At 38.9% G+C, this 19,118-nt stretch overlaps 1 protein-coding gene across 10 annotated transcripts in view; it reads left to right on the top strand.

Annotated features, from left to right (window-relative positions):
* The window catches only part of CCDC66 (coiled-coil domain containing 66), a 44,540-nt gene that overhangs the window by 20,368 nt on the left and 5,054 nt on the right, over positions 1-19,118 (top strand). For 4 of the 10 annotated variants that reach the window (XM_078351851.1, XM_035273894.3, XM_078351852.1 and 1 more), the window contains 7 exons: positions 943-1,074; positions 1,462-1,712; positions 1,912-1,996; positions 14,463-14,624; positions 15,992-16,136; positions 16,832-16,969; positions 18,341-18,834. In XM_078351851.1, the coding sequence (XP_078207977.1) occupies positions 943-1,074; positions 1,462-1,712; positions 1,912-1,996; positions 14,463-14,624; positions 15,992-16,136; positions 16,832-16,969; positions 18,341-18,834 (1,407 nt within the window). Of the gene's footprint in view, positions 1-942; positions 1,075-1,461; positions 1,713-1,911; positions 1,997-14,462; positions 14,625-15,991; positions 16,137-16,813; positions 16,970-18,340; positions 18,835-19,118 lie in introns of all 10 variants that reach the window. The other 6 variants (XM_035273895.3, XM_035273893.2, XM_035273897.3 and 3 more) reach the window with 2 other exon arrangements.

Here is a 19,118-nt window from a genome sequence, read left to right as displayed (position 1 = left end):
TCAGTTAAAGTGGGAGCAAACTTTTATGCTGTTTTCATTCCTTATTTTTCCTTAAGATTCAAAGACTTATTCTGGACACAGTATGTTTTTCTTATTGAAACATCATAGGCTGTGATGGAGCTGTAGTAGCAGAAACTGAGAAGACAGGGTCTCCTAGAGAGAGACATGATTCAATAGGGAAAGTCTCTTGCTCTTATACATCTTTCTGTATTCTTGTTCTTGGTCCAGAGGCAATATTGGTTGTATTCCAAAGTCAAATGTAAAACAATATTCACCTGTTGTCAATTGTTAATAACTCTTTCAGCTTCTAAAGGAGACTTAGAATTTTGAGGAAAAAAAAAAAATTTTTTTTTGAGACAGCATCTCACTCTGTTGCCCAGGCTGGAGTGCAGTGTCATGATCTTAGCTCACGACAACCATCACCCCCTGGGTTCAGGTGATTCTTGTGCCTCAGCCTCCCAAGTAGCTGGGATTATAGTCATGCACCACCATACCTGGCTAGTTTTTATTTTTTTTTAAGTAGAGATGGGGTTTTGCTGTGTTGGCCAGGCTGGTCTCAAATTCCTGGGCTCAAGTGATTTCCCCATGTCAACCTCCCAGTGAGCTGGGATTACAGTCATGAGCCGCTGCGCCCAGTTGAATTTCAAAAGTCTTTTAATTGTTTTGGAGAAAGAATTTTCTGTTTTTCGTTAGAAAATGTCCTTTCCTTACACTTAGATATCATATTATATCTCTTTGCTAATAATATATTTAAAAATATAATTCTGAGAATCAGAATATATCTACTTAATTCTTTGAGTTCAAATTTGTTTGAAGTTATTGCTCCTCTTACAGATATATGCCTTACTGGATTAAATCTGTATGAATTATTGTGGCAAGATTTGCAAATATTAAGTGATTAGAAAAAGATAACTTTAGGTGGCTTTTATGACTGTTTTTTAGGAAACAGTACTGCTGGAGCACCCTTTCAGTGCTGTAAAACAAGAACTGCAGAGAAAATGGATGGAAGAGTTGAATAAGCAAATAGAAAGTGACTGTCAAAGAAAACTAGAGGAAAAACTTACATATTCAAAGGTAACTTACGAGGTTTTATGGCTATAAAAGAAAAAGATAATAATATTAAAGTCTTAAAACTAGAAGTATTCTGAAACTACTTGACAAGACCAGAATATTCGAGTTATTCCACATTTGCCCATGTGAGCCTGTTTTCATTGAATGCATTGTGTGACATTGCATAGATTCTTAAAACATTTTAGAAATTTCCTAATTCTTTGAATTTCTCCAATTTTTGAAGCTAGTTATCTATATGTATAAGGACTCCAAACAGAGTACAATTTTGTTAATTTTTATGATGCTTATTCTGCTCTAGGTGACTTTTAGAAATCACTTTTGGTTGTCATTTAGAATTATACATGAGAATAACTGTAAAAATTCTTAGCACTTCTTATTTGTCATCATTAGGGTGAGGAACATGACAGATGGGCAATGCACTTTGATTCATTAAAGAGTTATCCTGGTTCTCAATCTCAACTGTCCTCTTGGTCAACATACAAACAACCTGAGTACTTCTGTGTCTCTCCTGACACTCAGGAGATGGCTGATGTCAGCAGTGTTTGTACACCTACATCCGGAAGCCAGATTGAACCTTCAGAGAAGGAGCATATAGCAAAACCTATTAGGGATGTAGTTATGGCAAACAGTAAGAAAACAAAGTAAGTTCGTGTTTATGTATTTATTGATTTTTAAGAAAATCCGTGTGCTTTAATAAGAGTGTTTTGTCTAATTGGTTTCAGGTTTGGTATTTGTCTTTGAAATAGAAATGATTAGTATATTTATCCCAAACAAAAATGATTTAGCTTGTTGAATCTACCTTTTTGGGGTTTTGAATAGCTAACATATGTATCTTGCCAGCTTTCTTCGTTCTATGACTGCCCTCTTGGACCCAGCTCAGATTGAGGAACGAGATAGACGACGACAAAAACAGTTAGAGCATCAGGTATGGCATTGTTAAACATTGTTCTTTACCTTGATAAGTAACAGTCATGGTGAACATATACCTAAGTAAGTGGAAATTTAAATTCTGATGTAAACTTTACAGCATAGGTACTGTCCAGTCGTGGCACAAACCCAATTCCTACCCCAAGTGGCATTGTAATATTAGAATTATGCTTATACTGAGAACCCGACAGTATCACATACTACAGCCACCTGCCTTCCAATAGAGAAGGTCTTGAATAAGTTGTATATGTGAATTTGTATTGTCTTAGGTTAGTATTGAGGGTTTTTTTTTTTCACATCAATTTACTTCTTCTGGGTTCTGTTTAAGATGATAATTCATTCTTTGAATAGGGATTGAACTAGAATTATGACTAAGAAATCTAATGCATAATATAAGAAAGGAGACTAAAATTAAAATTTCCTCTCCTGATTTTAGCCTAGTGCTAAAGGGACTTTAATATCTGCATAATTCTTCAAATCCTTTGATATATGAATTTGGCATCATTAATATTACTCTTAGTGAGCAGACATTTGTAGAACATCTGCTATTTACCAGGCACTATGCTAAGCACTGAGATTATTTCTTCAGTTGTTTTTTAATATCGTTTCCTCCAATAGCCCTCCTAGCGTTGAAGAAAAAGCATGCAGAACTTGACAGTACAAGTGGGAGATGGGACAAGTGCATTGGAAATTTGACATTTCCACTTCACTTTATAAATAATACTTTCAGTATGCTGATAAAAATTCTACAGTCACCAAACATGCTTCTTGGATTTTAAAAATTGATATATAATGTTTTATATGTAGGATACATATGATACTTTGTTATATGTATAGAATGTGTAATAATTAAGCCAGAGTATTCTGGTATCTGTTACCTTGATTATCATCTCTGAGTTGGGAACATTTCAAGTTTACTAGCCAATTTGAAATATATAATACATTGTTGCTGACCACAGTCACCTTAGTATGCTGTCAAACATTAAAACTTACTCCTTTCATCTAACCATATGTTCGTATCCATTAACCTACCTCTCTTGATCACCACCACCTCCATACACACCCTTCCCAGCCTTTGATACCTGTCATTCCACTCTTTAGCTCCTGAGACCTTCTTTTTTAGCTCCAATATATGAATGGGAACATGTTTATCTTTCTATGCCTGGCTTATTTCACTTGACATAATGACCTCCAGTCCCATCTGTATTGCTATAAATGACAAGATTCTATTCTTTTTTTAGGGCCAAATAGTATCCCATTGTGTATATACCACATTTTCTTTATCCATTTATTCACTGATGGACACTTAGATTGTAGTGCTACAATTAACATGAGAGTGCAGCTATCCTTTTGATATACAGATTTCATGTTCTTTGGATAAATATCCCGTACTGAGAGTGCTGGATCGTATGGTAGTTCTATTTTTAGTTTTTTGATAAATTTCCATACTGTTTTCCATAGTGACTGTATTTGTTTACATTTCTACTAACAGTGTATCGGGATTACCTTTTCTCCACATCCTTGCCAGCATCTGTTATTTTTTTGTCTTTTTGTTTGTTTGTTTTGCTCTGCTACCCAGTCTGGAGTGCAATGACATGATCATGGCCCACTGCAGCCTCATACTCCTGGGTTCAAGCAGTCCAGTTGCCCCAGCCTCCCCCATAGCTGAGACTACAGGCATGCACCACCATGCCAGGCTAATTTTAGTTTTTCTCTTTTATAGAGACACAATGTCACTATGTTGACCAGGCTGGTTTCGAGTTCCTTGCCTCAAACAGTCCTCCAGCCTCAGCCTTCCAAAGTGCTAGGATTACAGGAATGAGCCACCGGGCCCAACATTTTTGTCCTTTTAGTAATAGCCATTCTAAGTGGAGTGATACGATATCTCATTGTGGGTTTGATTTGCATTTCTGTGATAAATAATGTTGAGCATGGTTTCATATACCTGTTGGCCGTTTATATGTCTTCTTTAGAAAAATGTTTGTTAATGTCCTTTGCCTACTTTTTAATGGAATTATTTGGGTTTGGATGGGTGAGTGGGTCGGTGTGTGTGTGTTTCTTATGTATTCTGGATAGTAGCCCCTTGTTGGATGAATAGTTTGCAGATATTCAAACTACTGAATATGCAACCTACTGAGTACTCAAACTACTGAATATTCAAACTGGTGGACGGACTGTCTCTTTACTCTGATTATTGTTTCCTTTCCCATTCAGAAGCTTTTTAGTGCAATGTAGTCCCATTTGTCTGTTTTTGATGTCCATGTTTTTGAGATCTCAGCTGTAAACTTTACTTACACCAGTATCCTGAAGTGTTTTCCATATGTTTTCTTCTAGTAGGTTTACAGTTTTGGGTCATACATTTAACTATAATCCATCTTGAATTGTTTTTTGTTTTTGTTTTTGAGGTGGCATCTCACTCTGTCACCCTGGCTGGAATGCAGTGGTGTGAATTTGGCTCACTGCAGCCTCTACCTCCCAGGTTCAAGTGATTTTCCCTCCTAAGCCTCCTGAGTAGCTGAGATTAGAAGTGCACGCTACCACACATGACTAATTTTTTTTTTTTTTTAAGTAGAGATAAGGCCAGGCTGGTCTTGAACTCCTGACCTTAAATGATCCACCTGCCTTACCCTCCCAAAGTTCTGGGATTACAGGCATGAGCCACCACACCGGCCCTTGAATTGCTTTTTGAATATGGTGAGAGATGAGGGTCCAGTTTCACATTACTCTGCATATAGATATCCAATTTTCCCAGCATTTATTGAAGAGTGTGTGCTTTCTCCAAGTATGTTCTTGACAATTTTGTTGAATCAGTTAGCTGTAAATACATGGATTTATTTCTAGATTCTCTATTTTGTTCCATTGATCTATATGTCTGTTTTTATACCAATACCATGCTGTTGTGGTTACTGTAGTCTTGTGATATATTTTGAAGTCAGGTATTATGATGCCTTCAGGTTTGTTCTTTTGATCCAGCTTGATTTGGTTATTACACCTTCTTTTTTGTTTCGTAGAAAATTTAGAATTTTTTTTGTATTTCTGTGAAAAATGAAGGTGGTATTTTAATAGAGATAGCATTGAATTTATAGATTGCTTTGGGTATAATTCTTCTGATCCATGAACATGGGATGTCTTGCCATTTGTTTGTGTCTTCTTTAGTTTCCTTCATCTGTTTTGTAGTTTTTTTGTGTAGAAATGTATAATTCCCCTTGGTTAAATTTATTCCTAGATATTTTAAATTTTTGTAGCTATTGAAGATGGGATTGCCTTCTTTATTTATTTCTCAGCTGGTGTATAGAAATGCTACCGATTTTTGTATATTGATTTTGTATTCTGCATCTTTACTGAGTTTATTGATCAGATCTGAGTTTTTTTATGGAGTCTAGGTTTTGTTGGGTTTTGTTTTGTTTTGTTTTGTTTTGTTTTTTGGTTTTTTTTAGATGGAGCCTTGCTCTGTCGCCCAGGCTGGAGTACAGTGGCATGATCTCTGCCCATTACAACCTTCGCCACATGGGTTCAAGTGATTCTCCTGCCTCAGCCTTCCAAGTAGCTGGGACTACAGGCGTGTGCCACCACACCTGGCTAATTTTTGTATTTTTTTTTCTAATAGAGATGGGGTTTTGCCATTTTGGCCAGGCTGGTCCTTAACTCCTAACCTCAGGTGATCCACCCGCCTTGGCCTCCCAAAGTGCTAGATTACAGGCATGAGGCACTGTGCCAGCAGAGTCTAGGTTTTTTAAGATACAAGATCATAGCATCAGCAAAAGGGACATTTTTGAGTTTTTTTTGTTTTGATTTGTTTTGTTTGTTTGTTTTGAGTCAGCTCTGTCGCCCAGGCTGGACTTCAGTGGCACAATCTTAGCTCACTGCAACCTCCACCTTCTGATTTAAAGAGATATTCATGCCTCAGCCACCCAAGTAGCTGGAATTTACAGGTGTGTGCCACCATGCCTGGGTAATTTTTGTATAGGGGACATTTTGATTTTGTCTTTTCTGATTTAGGTGCCTTTTGTTTATCTTGCCTGGTTGCTCTGGCTAGGACTTCTGTTGCTATGTTGAATAAGAATGATGAAAGTAGGCATCCTTGTTTTTAGTTCTTTAGGGGAAAGGCTTTCAGCTTTTCTCCATTAAGTATGACGTTAGCTGTGGGTTTGTCATTTACAGTCTTTATGTTAAGGTATATTTCTTAGGTGCCAAGTTTGTTGAGAGCATTTATTATTAAGTGATGTTGAATTTTGTGAAATATTTTTTCTTGTCTACTGAGATGATCATACAGTTTTTGTATTTCATTCTGTTGATGTGATGTATCACATTGATTGATTTGTGTATGTTGAATTCTTCTTGCATCCCTGGGATAAATCTCACTTGATTATTGAGTATTAGTTTTCTCATGTGCTGTTGGATTGAGTTTGCTAGTATTTTGTTGAGAATTTTTGCATCTGTGTTCATCAAAAATATTGACCTATAGTTTTCTTTGTTCCTATTTGTTGTGTCCTTCTCTGGCTTTGGTATCAGTAATGTTGGCCTCACAGAATGAGTTAGGGAAAATTCCCTCTTCTTTGACTACTTTGGAATAGCTTGAGAAGAATTGGTTAGTTCTTTGATAGTTTGGTAGAATTCGTTAGTGAAGTTGTCTGGTCTTAGACTTTCCTTTGTTGGGAGGCTCTTTACTACTGATTCTGTCTCATTACTCATTATTGGTCTGTTCAAGTTTTCTTATTTCTTCCTGATTCAATCTTGATGGCTTGTGTGTGTCCAGGAATTTTTTCATTTCTTCTAGGTTTTCCAGTTTGTATGTAGTTGTTCATAATAGTATCTGATGATCTCTGGTATTTCTGTGGTATCAGTTGTAAGTTCTCCTTTTTTTATTACTGATTTTATTTGTGTCTTCTCTCTTTGGTTCTTGGTTAGCCTAACAAGTCGCTTATTGGTTTTATCATTTGCATTTTGTTTTTTGAGACAAAATTTTGCTCTGATGCCCAGCCTGGAGTGCAGTGCCACAATCTTGGCTCACTGCAGACTCTACCTTCTGGGTTGAAGTGATTCTCCTGCCTCAGCCTCCCAAGTAGCTGAGGATTACAGGCACATGCCTCCATGCCTGGCTAACTCTTTGTATTTTTAATAGAGACAGGGTTTCACCATGTTAGCCAGGATGGTCTCGATCTTCTGACCTTGTGATCCACCCTCCTCGGCCTCCCAAAGTGCTGGGATTCCTGTATTTAACCCACTTTTTTGATGGGATTGTTTTTTTCTTGTTTGAGTTTGTTGTAGATTCTGGTTATTAGTCTTTTTCAGATGTATAGATTATGAAGATTTTCTCCCACTCTGTGAGTTTATTATGCTTAGTGTTCATTTTGCCATGCAAAAGCTCTTTAATTAGATCCCAGCTATTTATCTTTGTTTTTACTGCATTTGCCTTTGGGTTTTTGGTCGTGAAATCCTTGTCTAAGCCAACATCTAGAAGGGTTTTTCCAGTGTTATCTTCTAGAATTTTTATAGTTTCAGGTCTTACGTCCTTAAATCCGTCATGAGTTGATTTTTGTATAAGGTGAGAGATGAGGATCCAGTTTCATTCTCCTATGTATGGCTAGCCAATTATCCCAGCACCATTTGTTGAAAAGGGTGTCCTTTCCCAACTATATGGTTTTTTTTTTTTTTTTTCGCTTTGTTGAAGAGCAGTTGGCTATAAGTATTTGGTTTTATTTCTGGGTTCTCTATTCTGTTCCATAGGTCTGTGTGCCTGTTTTTCTACCAGTACCACGCTGTTTTGGTGACTATGGCCTTATAGTATCATAGTATTTGAAATCAGGTAGTATGATGCCTCCAGATTTGTTCTTTTTGTTTAGTATTGCCTTGGCTATGTGCGCTCTTCTTTGGTTCCATATGAATTTTAGAATTGTTTTTTCTAACTCTGTGAAGAATGATGGTGTTTTTTGTTTTTGTTTTTTTGAGACGGAGTTTCGCTCTTGTTACCTAGGCTGGAGTGCAATGGTTCAGGCAATTCTCCTGCCTCAGCCTCCTGCGTGGCTGGGATTACAGGCATGCACCACCATGCCCAGCTAATTTTTTGTATTTTTAGTAGAGACAAGGTTTCACCATGTTGACCGGGATGGTCTCAATCTCTTGACCTCGTGATCCACCCACCTCGGCCTCCCAAAGTGCTGGGATTACAGGCTTGAGCCACTGCGCCCGGCCCGATGGTGGTATTTTGATGGGGATTGTGTTGAATTTGTAGATCGCTTTTGGCAGTGTGGTCATTTTCACAATATTGATTCTAGTCATCCATGAGCATGGGGTATGTTTCCATTTTCATCTGTGATTTCTTTCAGCAGTGTTTTGTAGTTTTCCTTATGAGGGTCTTTCAGCTCCTTTGTTAGGTATATTCATAAGTATTTTATTTTTTACTTTTTGCAGCTATTGTAAAAGGGGTTGAGTTCTTGATTTGATTCTCCGCTTGGTCGCTGTTTGTGTATAGAAGAGCTACTGATTTGTGTACATTTAACTTGTATCCGGAAACTGCAGAATTCTTTTAACAGTTCTAGGAGCTTTCTGAAGGAGTCTTTAGGGACTGAAGATAAACAGTTATATCTTCAGCAAACAGGAACAGTCTGACCTCCTCTTTACCGATTTGGATGCCCTTTATTTCTTTCCCTTGTCTGATTGCCCTGGCTAGGACTTTCATTACTATGCTGAAGGAGTGGTGAGAGTGGGCATCCTTGTCTTGTTCCTGTTCTCAGAGGGAATACTTCAACTTTCCCCATTCAGTCTTATGTTGGCTGTGGATTTGTCATAGATTGCTTTTGTTACATTAAGGTATGTCCCTTGTATGCTGATTTTGCTGAGGGTTTTAATCATAAAGCATGCTGGATTTTGTCAAATGCTTTTTTCTGCCTATATTGAGATGATCATGTGATTTTTGTTTTTAATTCTGTGTGATAAATTACATTTATTGACTTGCCTATGTTAAATGATCCCTGCATCCCTGGTATGAAACCCACTTGATCATGGTGGATTATCTTTTTGATATATTGTTGAATTCAGTTAGCTAGTATTTTGTTAAGGATTTTAGCATCTATGTTCATCAAGGATATCGGTCTTTAGTTTTCCTTTTTGGTTGTGTCCTTTCCTGGTTTTGGTATTTGGGTGATGCTGGCTTCACAGAATTAATTAGGGAGGGTTCCTTCTTTCTCTATCTTGTGGAATAGTGTCAAAAGGATTGGTACCATTTCTTTTGACTGTCTGGTAGAATTCTGTGAATCCATCTTGTCCTGAACTTTTTTTTGTTGCTAATTTTTAAATTACCGTTGCAGTATGGTTGCTTGCTATTGGTTTGTTCAGGGTATCTAATTCTTCCTGATTAAAGCTAGAAGGGTTGTATTTTTCCAGAACTTTATCCATTTCTTCTAGGTTTTCTAGTTTGTGTGTGTAAAGGTGTTCATAGTAGCCTTGAATGATCTTTTGTATTTCAGTGCTGTCAGTTGTAATATCTCCCATTTCATTTCTTAATGAGGTTTTTTGAATTTTCTCTATTCTTTTCTTGGTTAATCTTGCTAATGGTCTATCAATTTTATTTATCTTTTCAAAGAACCAGCTTTTTGTTTCATTTATCTTTTGTATTTTTTGTTTCTATTTCATTTAGTTCTGCTCTGATCTTGGTTATTTCCTGTCTTCTGTGGGGTTTAGGTATGGTTTGTTCTTGTTTCTCTAGTTCCTTAAGGTGTGACCTTAGATTGTCTTTTTGTGCTTTTTCAGACTTTTTGATAAAAGTGTTTAGGGGTATAAACTTTGCTCTTAGCATTGCCTTAGCTGTATCCCAAAGGTTTTGATAGCTTGTATCATTATTGTCATTCAGTTTGAAGAATTTTTAAATTTCCGTCTTTATTTAGTTTTTGACCATTGCTTATTCAGGAGCAAGTTATTTAATTTCCATGTATTTGTGTGGTTTTGAAGGTTCCTTTTGGAGTTGATTTCCGTTTTATTCCACTGTGGTCTGAGAGAGTACTTGATATAATTTCAGTTTTCTGAATGACAATAATGAATGGTCCATCTTGGAGAAAGTTCATGTGCTGTTGAATAGAATGTGTATTCTCTGGTTGTTGGATGAAGTGTTTTGTATATATCTGTTAGGTCCATTTGTTCCAGGGTATAGTTTAAATCCATTGTTTCTTTGTTGACTTTCTGTCTTGATGACCTATCTAGTGCTGTCAGTGGAGTATTAAAGCCCCCTACTATTATGATATTGCTGTCTATCTCATTTCTTAGGTCTATTAGTAATTGTAAATTTGGGAGCTACAGCGTTAGGTGTATATGTGTTTAGGATTGTGATGTTTTCCTGTTGGACCAGGCCTTTTACCATTATATAATATCCCTCTTTGTCTCTTTTAACTGCTGTTGCTTTAAAGTTTGTTTTGTCTGATTATAGTTATCCCTGTTCGCTGTGAGTCCTTATGTGTTAGGTGAGTCTCCTGAAGAGGGCAGTGGTTAATTGGTGAGTTATCCATTCTGCCATTCTGTATCTTTTAAGTGGAGCGTTTAGGCCATTTACATTCAGTGTTAGTATTGAAATGTGAGGTGCTGTTGCATTCATCATGCTCTTTGTTGCCTGTGTACTTTGGTTTTGTTTTTTAACTTGTATTTTTGTTTATAGGTCCTGTGTGATTTATGCTTTAAAGAGATTCTGTTTTGATACGTTTCCAAGATTTGTTTCAAGATTTAGAGCTCCTTTAGCCATTCTTGCAGTGGTGGCTTGGTAATGGTGAATTATCTTAGCATTTGCCTGAAAATGACTTTATCTTTCCTTCATATATGATGCTTAGTTTTGCTGGATACAGAATTCTTGGCTGATAATTATCTTGTTTGAGGAGGCTGAAGATAGGGCCCTAATCCCTTCTGGCTTGTAGGGTTTGTGCTGAGATATCTGCTGTTAATCTGATAGGTTTTCCTTTATAGGTTACCTGGTGCTTCTGTCTCACAGCTCTTTAGATTCTTTCTTCCATCTTAACTTTGGATAAACTGATGACAGTGTGCCTAGGCAGAGATTTTTTTGTGATGAATTTCCCAGATGTTCTTTGTGCTTCTTGTATATGCATGTCTAGGTCTCTAGCAAGGCCAGGGAAGTTTTCCTTGATTATTCCCCCAAATATGTTTTCCAGGCTTTTAGAATTGTCTTCTTCCTTATTCTTTTTTGTCTTTATTGGATTGGGTTAATTTGAAAACGTAGTCTTCGAGCTTTGAATTTCTTTCTGCTACTAACTTAGTTATATTGTTGAGACTTTCCAGAGCATTTTGCATTTCTAAAAGTGTGTCCAGTTTCTTGAATTTTTGTTTTTTCTTTAAGCTATCTATTTCATTGAATATTTCTCCCTTCACTTGTATCATTTTTTGGATTTCGTTGCATTGCGTTTTACCTTTCTCTGATCCCTCCCTGATATGCTTAATAACTAACTTCTCAGATTCTTTTTCGGGTAAATTTCTTCTTGGTTTAGATTCATTGCTGGTGAACTAGGATGATTTTAGGGGGAGTGTTGACAAGCCTTACTTTGTCATATTACCAGGGTTGGTTTTCTGGTTCCTTCTCATTTGGGTAGGCTCTGTCAGAGGGAAGGTCTAGGGCTGAAGGCTGTTGTTCAGATATTTTTGTCCCACAGGGTGTTCCCTTGATGTATTACTCTACCCCTTTTCCTGTGGGTGTGGCTTCCAGTGAGCCTAACTGCAGTGATTGTTGTCTGTCTTCTGGGTCTAGCCACCCAGTGAGTCTGCCTGGCTCTGGACTGGTACTGGGAGTTGTCTGCACAGAGTCCTATGATGTGAACTATGAGTCTGTCAGCTGTAGATACCAGCACCTGTTCTGGTGGAGGTGGCAGAGGGTGCAGTGGACTCCGTGAGAGTCCTTAGCTTTGGTGGTTTAATGCTTTTTGTGCTGGTTGGCCTCCTGCCAGGAGGTGGCACTTTCCAGAAAGCGTCAGCTATAGTAGTGTGGAGAGGGACCAGCCAAAGCAGGTACCCTAGAACTCCCAAGAGTATATGTCTTTTGTCTTCTGCTACCAGGGTGGATAGGGAAGGACCATCTGGTGAGGGCAGGGCTAGGTGTGAGTGAGTTCAGGCTCTCCTTGGTTGGGTCTTGCTGCAGCTACTGTGGGGTATTGGGGGTGAGATTCCCAGGTCACTGGAGTTTTGTACCTAGGAGGATTATGGCTGCCTCTGCTGAGTCATGCAGGTTGTCAGGGAAGGGGGGGGAAAGCCGGCAGTCACAGGCCTCACCCAGCTCCCACACAAACTGAAGGGCCGGTCTCACTCCCACCGTGCCGCTCTTCACCCCCAACAGCCCGAGTCTGTTTCCAGTTGGAGGGAGTGTCCGACTTGGAAAACTTGCCCGAAGCTTTCTGCCTCCCAGCTGAGAAAGCCAAGGGCTTTAGTTCTTCCCCTGCCTATGAAGTTTGCAAGCCAGATTCATACCCTCCCCAGAGTTCTGGCCAGGAGGCTTCTCGCCTCATTCAAATTGTTACAGAGTTCAGCTAGAGAAGTCCTTCTCCCTGTGAAGTTTTACCCCCTGCTCCTCTGGCCACCCTTTTGATGGATCCCTGTGGTTCAAGGCAGGGATGGGCTGCTCGGGGATCCAGCAAGCTCCCAGTGTCTTTCTGCTACTTCCTCTACCCCTGTATCTCACTCGGCTCTCTAACTTGACTCAGCTCCAGGTAAAGTTGGGAACTTCTCCCACAAACACACCTTCAGCTTCTCCATTGGGGGTGTGTGTTCGGGAGAGAAGGGTCTCCCTTTCCCACTTCCACAGTTGGGGTACTCACAGTAGTTAGGGTGTCTCCTGGGCCCTGCAGGAGCACTCTGCTTCCTTCAGAGGGTCTGTGGATCCTCATGATTGTTGATCTGTTCTTGCAGTTGATCTGGAGCTAAAATTCACAGTGCAAGCCTCCACGTGCTGCTCTGTCTGGAGTGCAGTCTAGTCCTACCTCCCATCCGCCATGATCCTCAACTCCTGTTTCCTTGTTCTTTTATGTTTTCTGCATTCTTATATGTTGATAATCTGTGTGTCTGGTATAATGATCACTTCTTCCAATTTTTTGAATTTGCTTTCGTAGGGGAGAACATTTTCCTGAAGGTTTATCTATGATGGTGGTTGGATAGGTACTTTTTCTTTGATCCTGGGTGCATGCAGGAGTGTAGTCTCTGTACGCTTTTTTTGGCCAAAAACAGTATCTGTGGTATCTGTAATTTCCTTGATGGCTTAGGGTGCGGTTGTTAGTGGAGGCTGTGGTAAAGTTTTGCTGCGAACTGGGGCACCAAGTATACCGGTCTTGAGGATGCAGGGTGGTAGCAGTAGGCTGAGTATGCCTGTCCTTGGGCCCCAGGGCTATATACACTGGCACCAGTGGCAACAGGTCCAGCCAGCCCAATTATTGGGCTTCTAGATGGCTGGCTCAGGTGCTGGGAATGGCAGGAGTGGGGTGAGTGACTAGGTTTTCAAGCCACTGGTCAGGAAACATGGGCAATGGTAGTAGCAGTGGGACAAGCCTTCTGGGATCCTAGCAGTCAGTGGTGGGTGGTGTTGGCAGTGGCTATGATGGGCTGCTTGGGCCAGTCCCCATTCTTGCAGGTAGTATATGTGGGTGGGTGCCAACTACGGTGGTAATGGCATGTTGATTGGGCCCAGACTCTGGGAGGAGTGCTCAGGTGCCAGTGGTGGTGTCCTGAGTAGGGCAATCCCCAGATCCCTGGACCATGTACTTGGTTACTGATGAAGATAAAGCAAGGCTGAGCAGACCTGCTCCCAGGTTCCCAAGGTGTTGTATGCAGGCACTGGCTATTGTAGGCAGGGGTGGGATGATTCATAGGCCACCAACAGAAAGCTTAAGTTGAGGATGGGTTTGCTTTCAGTGAGTTGCTCTGGCAGCTGGTGGTTGTCAGTGGGGCTCTAGGGATGTGGAGATGCAGGGGCTATTGGGCCCCAAGGCAAGATACTGTCCACTAGGGGCTGGGCTCACAAAATAGTGCTGTGCTGCAGTTCCTTAGGTCTTGGGTGTTAGTGGGACCTAGTGTGGGCTCTCTTGAGCAGTGCTTTCATGTGGTCTACAGGTAATGCCTTGTTAGTCTTGGGACCCATGAGAGTCAAGGAGCCATTCGGTGGTTAGGATTATAGGAGTCCTTGGTGGGAATGTGGATTGCCAGGGATTGCTCGCTTACCCTTTTCCGCCATTAGGCAGCCTCTGTAGACTCCAAGCTAATCCTATCAAGACAGGCGGCTGTGCCGCCTTCCTTGCTTATGATGCTTCCTGTCATTTTGAATTCCAGTGTTCTGTGTTAGATCTATGCGATATAGGATTGTCTACTCATTATTCTGGTTCCCCTCTGTGGAAGAGGTGAGCACCAAATGTATCTAGTCAGCCATCTTTAGGTCCTTCCTGCTTCACAGATTTTTATTTTTGACAATAATTTATGTGATTGCTTATGACTAGAAAGCCATCACTGCCCAGGTAGAAGAGAAGCGCAAGAAGAAGCAACTGGAAGAAGAGCAAAGAAAGAAGGAAGAACAAGAGGAGGAGCTTCGTTTAGCACGGGAACGTGAAGAGATGCAGAAACAGTATGAAGAAGATATACTTAAGCAAAAACAAAAGGAAGTAGGTATTTACATTCTAATTGTAACTTTGGGGTTTTTTGTTTTTGAGGCAGGGTCTGCCTGTTTTGCCCAGGCTGGAGTGCAGTGGTGCAGTCATAGCTCACTGCAGCCTTGACCTCAGGGCACCTCAGTCTCCTCAGTAGCAGGGACTACAGGCATGTACCACCACATTTGGCTAATTATTTTGCTAGTGTGTAGAGACAGGGTCTGACTATGTTGCCTAGGCTGGTTTCAAGCTTTTGGGCTCAAGCAACCCTGCCACCTCACCCTCCTAAAGTGTTGTGATCACAGGGGTGAGCTACCATGCTTGGCCTCCTGATTGTAACATTTTAGAATAAAAATGGATATATTTTTAAATGAAAAATAACCAGAAGTTGAACATTTCTATGTATTTTTAAATTATGGAGCAATGTATGGAAATGTCAGACCTGCACATAAAATTAGGAAAGAGCGAAGCTTGAGAAAGTTTTGTTATTTCACATGATTTTTCTGTTGAGGATGTCAGGATGAATTATTACAGCACAAAGCAAGTTACCTATGTGCTTCATTTTTATCTACTAGTTTCTATGCTTTATTTCTAAGCAGTAATTACTATATCAATAATTATTTTAGGTATATTAAGAGAAATGATTGGCCATTCTATCAGTATCCTGTGAAAAGAAACATGTATTTGCAGAATAATTGGCTGGGATTGATAATAGAATTTGTGAACGTGTTAGGGATCTCTGTATTAAATGGCCTTTTTAAAAAGTAGATACCTGGTTGGCTAGGGGATAATAAAGTGGTACAGATAAGAGGTATGTATAGTGGTGGTAAGTGCCGTATTTGAGCTAACCTGACAAAAATACTCACTTGCTATTTAAAGGTTTAAAGTGTAGAGCGCTTTAAATATTTTCTTGCCTTTTGCTGCATTTTTCCCACTTGGCAACCTTCACTCCAAAATTGGCTGGTAAACGGACACCTGGTCTGGGTTCCAGTTTCATTGAGTTGAATAGGCTGAGCCAGTTACCCCTATGTGATAACCATACATGAGGAAATCAATGAAGCATTATTTGAATCGCAAGAAGTGGTCATATACCTTGTGTTTTACCTTTTAAAATTGATTTTTAAATTAATAGTACAGTTTTTAAAACTTTGAAAAATTTAGTATAAATTTCAAATGGGTAAAAATAGTTATTTGTAATTGAATATAGCTATAGAAAAAGATGTTAAAATGTAAGCCCCAAAAGGGCAGGAACTTTGCTTTGTTGTCCATTCTACCCTTAGTGCCTGACACATAGGAAAAGCTTAGAAAGTGTTTACTGGGAGGGAATAGTCAAGTCTTTGTATGTTTAGTAATTGTATTTAATAACACATCAATATTGACAGGAAGTCATGACTCTCAAGACAAATGAACTATTCCAGACAATGCAGCGAGCGCAAGAACTGGCACAGAGACTAAAACAAGAACAGAGAATCCGAGAATTGGCGCAAAAGGGACATGACACTTCTAGATTGATTAAAAATCTTGGTGGTAAGAGCTTAACCAGAATTTCATAATATTTTTAGAAGATGATTTTAAATCCCTTTTATCCTTGTTTGGAGACAAGGACTCATTCTGTTGTTCAGGCTAGAGTGCAGTGGTGCGATCACAGCTCACTGCAACCTCATAATTTTTGTAGACATGGGATCTTACTTTGCTGCCCAGGCTGATCTTGAACCCCTGCCTTCAGATGACCCTCCCACCTTGGCCTCCCAAAGTGTTGGGATTACAGGTGTGAGAGTCACTCCACCCAGCCTAAATGATTGCCTATTTTTAGTACCTTTAATATACCTACTAAGTATTTTTGTAGGAATTTCCAACCTTAAACTAGTGTAATTTTATAAAAATGAATGCTTACTTGGAAAATTGCTATAAAAGCAGAACTAAATGTTAAAATGTGTTAAACAGTATTAAAATAATAGGTAAAATGTGTACTTTTGTGTCTGTTTTTACAGAGAACAATCATTACATGATCCCCCTAATCAGTAAGTGATAGGAATTTGTAAATTCAGTAACTGATAGGAACGCGGGTAACTTCTTGTAAGAATATTTAGGCTAGCTCTCATAAATTTTTATTGCAGTATTCATTGTAATTAAGTGAAAAATAATATATTTAGTTGCTGCTATACATAATTTTTATTACTATTCCTTAAATGCTGTTTTATCAGGCAATTTCTCTTTGCCAGTTGATACAATACAAATGGAATATAATGCATCTACTAACATTTCAAGTTCAAGACATGATTCTGATGAAGTCAGTGGTAAAACGAATACAAGTATGAATTCTTCAACATCTCCTAAGAAGGATACTGGTGTGCAGACAGGTATTTGTGTAAAAATTGTGGTTTGATTTAAAATTTACTTAGTCATAATTAAAACTATTAGAATTAAGTTCAACTTAAAAGCTCAAAAATTAATGAAATTTGAGGTTTTCAGTAAGAGTTTACAAAATAAAGGGATAACAGCTTTGTTGAAATATGTCAGCTGGGCACCAGGGCTTATGCCTGTAATCCCAGCATTTTGGGAGGCCGAAGAGGGCAGATCACAAGGTCAGGAGTTCGAGACCAGTCTGACCAACATGGTGAAACTCCATCTCTACTAAGAAATATACAAAAAAAATTAGCTGAGCATGCTGGTGTGTGCCTGTAAACCCAGCTACTCAGGAGGCTCAGGGAGGAGAATCTCGCTTGAACCCAGGAGGCGGAGGTTGCAGTGAGCCAAGGTCACACTACTGCACTCCAGCCTGGGCAACAGAGCAAGACTGTCTAAAAAAAAAAAAGAAAAGAAAAAAAGTCACATACCACAAAATTTACCCTATAATTTGGTGTTTTTCGGTATTCAGTTGTGCAACCATTACCACAATTCTAAAACATCACTTTAGAAGGAAACACTGTACCCATTACTTGTTACTTTCTATTTCCCCTTTCTCCTCCAGTTAAGGTACTGTCTCTTTTTGCCTGTTCTGGAGATTTCACGTAACTGGAGTTAGACCACATACAGTCTTCTCTGTCTGGGGTTTCTCTTAGCATAATGTTTTAAGGTTCATCCATGTTGTAGCATGGGTCAGTACTTCATTTTTGTCACTGAATAAGTATTACATTTATCATACCACATTTTGTTCATTCATGAATTGAACATTTGGGTTATTTCCACTTTTTGCTTTTATTAATATGCTGCTATGAACATTCATATATAGATTTTTGTGGATACACAATTTTAGTTCATTTGAGAGAAGAATTGCTGAGTCATGAATAACAGGTACTCTGTGTTTAGCATTTTGAGGAACCACCAAACTCTTCTCCAAAGCACTGGTACCATTTTACATTCCACCATCAGTGCATGTGGGTTCTGATTCTCTGTATCCTTGCCAACCATTGTTATTCTACTGGTTGTGAAGTGGTATTTTAGGCAGGTGGTTTTGGTTTGCATTTCCCCAGTGACTGATGATATTGAGCATCTTTTCATGATTATCTAGAATGGTCAATTCATAGAAATGGAAATCAGAATGGTGGTTGCCATTGGTGGGAAATATGAGGGAAGAACGAGTATAGAGTTTCAGTTTTGTTGGAAAATAATGAAAGAAAAAAGTCCTAGAGGGCAATAACCTATAAAGGTATTTAATATTTTGGGGGAAAATTGTTTAAAATAGAAAATTTGTTTATAACTTTTAAAAATCATTTGAAACCTTTTTTTAGATGACTTAAATATAGGACTGTTCACCAACGCAGAATCACACTATAGATCATTAACAGAGAGAGACATCACAAATGGGTCATCTCCTGAGATGTCGGCAGAACTTACTGGAGACTTTAGCACTAAGAAAAACAAGCAAGAACTAATCCAGGATAAAGGAGCCAACTTAGAAAAAGAAAACAATCGGTATGATGACCAGTGTAATCAGTTCACAAGAATAGAGAAACAAACAAAACACATGAAGAAATGTCTTAAAAGGCCTGATTGGAATATAAATAAGTCACCTAAAAGGTATATTCCAGCATCGGAAAAGTACCCTAAACAGCTTCAAAAGCAGAGAGAAGAAAAAAAAGTGAGGAGGCAGATGGAATTGCTTCATTTGGTAGAAAAAATTAATCCTGGGCACCTCTCTCAAAACAGAGGCATTTCACCAGAAATTCTTCATTCATCTCATCAAGAAACTGAGTCAATGTTCAGGTGGCATCTAGTCAAAAAGGTAAAAAGTTCTTCCATCTTATGAGTGCTTTTAAACATGTGTTGATGTTTCTAGATTCAAAAGTTTCTCATGTATGCTTTAATAAGGATGTTCTGATCGACTTTGTTTTAGTTGACATTAGGGAACAGTAAACTACATCCCATGGGTAAATCCAGTCTGCTTCCTGTTTTTGTGAATAAAGTTTTATAAGAACATATCCACACTCATTCTTTTATGAATTGTCTATGGCTGACTTCACACAACAGACTAGCAACAGAAACCATATAGCCCACAAAGCTGAAAAA

The sequence above is a fragment of the Callithrix jacchus genome, chromosome 15 (assembly GCF_049354715.1).
Source record: "Callithrix jacchus isolate 240 chromosome 15, calJac240_pri, whole genome shotgun sequence".
NCBI classification, from domain to species: Eukaryota; Metazoa; Chordata; class Mammalia; order Primates; family Cebidae; genus Callithrix; species Callithrix jacchus.
This window is presented reverse-complemented; position numbering and strand designations above follow the sequence as displayed.